Source organism: Palaemon carinicauda, chromosome 10 (genome assembly GCF_036898095.1).
Source record: "Palaemon carinicauda isolate YSFRI2023 chromosome 10, ASM3689809v2, whole genome shotgun sequence".
Taxonomy (NCBI): domain Eukaryota; kingdom Metazoa; phylum Arthropoda; class Malacostraca; order Decapoda; family Palaemonidae; genus Palaemon; species Palaemon carinicauda.
The window spans coordinates 124,336,146-124,338,645 of record NC_090734.1 but is presented as its reverse complement, the minus strand read 5'-3'; the positions used below and the strand labels follow the sequence as shown (position 1 = coordinate 124,338,645).

The window sequence follows — 2,500 nt, the reverse complement described above, 5'->3', positions numbered from 1 at the left end:
TCATTAGTTTCTTTGGTCGCTGCAACCTCACCATCTTGTGAGCTATGGATTAGGGGTTTGGGGAAGCCTATTGGCCTATCTGCCGAGTTATCAGCAGCCATTGCTTGGCCCTCCTTGGTTCTAACTTGGTGGAGAGGGGGCTTAGGCACTGATCATATGTATATATGGTCAGTCTTCAGGGCATTGTCCTGCTTGATAGGGCAATGTCATTGTCCCTTGCCTCTGCTATTAATGAGCGGCCTTTAAACCTTCAAGAGGTGTTTCTTTCTACCAGTGGAGGTTTGTAGGTGATTTATCTTAAAAAGAGTCTGGAGAGGTTTTTTTCTAGAGGGGGTCTGGAAGTCATTTTTCCCAAAGGGCAATGACAGTGGTTTCTTCCAAAGGTTCTATAAAAGAGGTTTCTTCTAAAGGGAATCTGGAGGTGGCTTCTTTCAATGGGGGATATAAGGGTATTTCTCCAAAAAATGATCAAGAGGTTGTTTCTCTCAAAGGTAGTCAGGGAGTGGTTTCTCCTGAAAAGGGGTCCAGAGATTGTCTCTCCCAGAGCGTATTTGAGATGAGTTCTTTCGAAAGGAATCTGGTGGTGATTTAACTGTCTAGAGAGTTTTATCAAAAGGGCTTGTATGTGGTTTTTCCTAAAATGGTTCTGGAGATAGTTTTTCTCAAAGAGGATCTGGTGGTGATTTCTCCTACGGGGCATATAGAGGTGTTTTTTCCAAAAGGGTTGGTGGAGTTTATTTCTCACAAAAGGCACATGGAAGTGAATTGTTTCAAAGGTGGTCTGGAGGTTGTTTCTCTCAAAGATGGTCTGAAGTTTTTTTTTTTTTCTCAAAGGGTATATGGGGGTAGAATTTTCAAAAGTTTCGGAGGTAGTTTCTTGCTAAGGGGTCTGGAGTTGGTTTCTTTCGAAGGGGTCTAGAGGTGGTTTCTTCCACAGGGGTTTGGAGGCGATTTTTCACAACAGGGTCCTGCGGGTAGTTTATTTTAGAGGTTATGAACGGGACTTCACATAAAGGACGTATGTAGGTAGTTTGTCCCAAAAGAATGTTGAGGTTATTTCTTTCTAAGGGGGTGTGGCGGTAGATTCTCCCAAAGGGCATTAGGAGGTGGTTTCTTCCAAAGGGAACCTGGAGGGATTTGGAGGGGGTTTCCTTCAAAAGGGTTTGGAGGCGGTCTCTTCAAAACTGGAGGGCTTTCTCCTAAAAGGTGTCTGGTAGTTATCTCAACAGGAATCTAGAAATGGATTCTATCTATAAAAGGATCTAGATAGCGCATGGAAATGGCTTGTCTCTAAAAAATGTGGTTAGGGTTGATCGTAAGTGGAGTCCGTGTTGGTTGGTATAGCAGAAAAGCTAAACTACAAGTCAGTTTTACCGAATTGACCAGGTGACTTGCATGCCATAAACAACACACACACACACACACGCGCGCGCACGCTATATATATATATATATATATATATATATATATATATATATATATATATATATATATATATATATATATATATATATGTACAATCTTTCAAGGATTCGTTTGTTTTGGAAATGATCAAATGTAAAGAATATCAGGTAGTTATAAGGCAGCTTACCAAAGAATTTCCTCACAGATGATAGTTATTTTTTCCTTTAGTAATTTGACACAGGCATTCCTAACAATAATTCTTGGCGATTTCTCTATATTGAAAAATGAATTACACCATGTTGATATTTAGTCAAAGTCAAATTTCAGCAAAACACCTGTCAAGTTCTGAAACAGATATTCCTATCTATTTGTTTGTAATAGGATTATGTATGTCGTTTTGCTTTGTGCAAATTTTCTCGCTGTATTTTCGAAGCGAAGTTACCTCGGATTAAATTCTATTTTTAGAATGAATATTTATTTTTAAAAGTTCATTGAATATAAAACAAAACCTGGAACGCGAACACTCACTTGCATGTCGTAATCGACCTTCGAAACGTTCATGTAAGTACTTGGGTAATATGCAAAAAAAAAAAAAAAAAGAAAAAAAAAAAAAAATGTGGAAAAGCCAGGTCCAGGAATGACGAAGTAGAATTTTAAAATATATTAGCTTTTGTTACTCGTGTTTATATTTTGCTTCCTAATTGTTACTTTATAAAGTCTGCTAATTATTTATGAATTAAAAAAAAAAGTGAAATCCCTCTTCATTCTTGCAGGATGAAGAGAAGGAAGAGATGAGAGACATCATGGACATGAAGAGAGTTCATCTGAAGTATGTCCTTCGCCGGAAGAACCGAAAGAATCCCTTCGAAGATTTTGACGATCCAATGCCCCTCCACCTCCTCCCGGAAAAGCACCTTCTAAACAATAATAATAAAATAGAATAATAAAATAGGATACTGAACTTTCACGCAGGATTGTTGGGATTTATCCTTTAACCCTTTCACCGCCATTGGTAACTTAGACAAAATTTGAGAAAGGGAAACATCTTTTAAAATCATCCAATACAAAGTAAGTTGGGGTTTCGTTGGAGAGGCTT

General features: G+C 38.2%; 1 protein-coding gene across 1 annotated transcript in view; it reads left to right on the top strand.

The window, feature by feature from the left end:
* Nucleotides 1-2,401, top strand: part of nan (transient receptor potential cation channel subfamily V member nanchung) — a 208,831-nt gene extending 206,430 nt beyond the window's left edge. Inside the window, exon 21 of the mRNA XM_068381153.1 lies at nucleotides 2,178-2,401. Within this exon, the coding sequence (XP_068237254.1) occupies nucleotides 2,178-2,348 (171 nt within the window). The 3' untranslated portion in view covers nucleotides 2,349-2,401. The remainder of the gene's footprint in view (nucleotides 1-2,177) is intronic.
* Nucleotides 2,402-2,500: the final 99 nt, after the last annotated feature.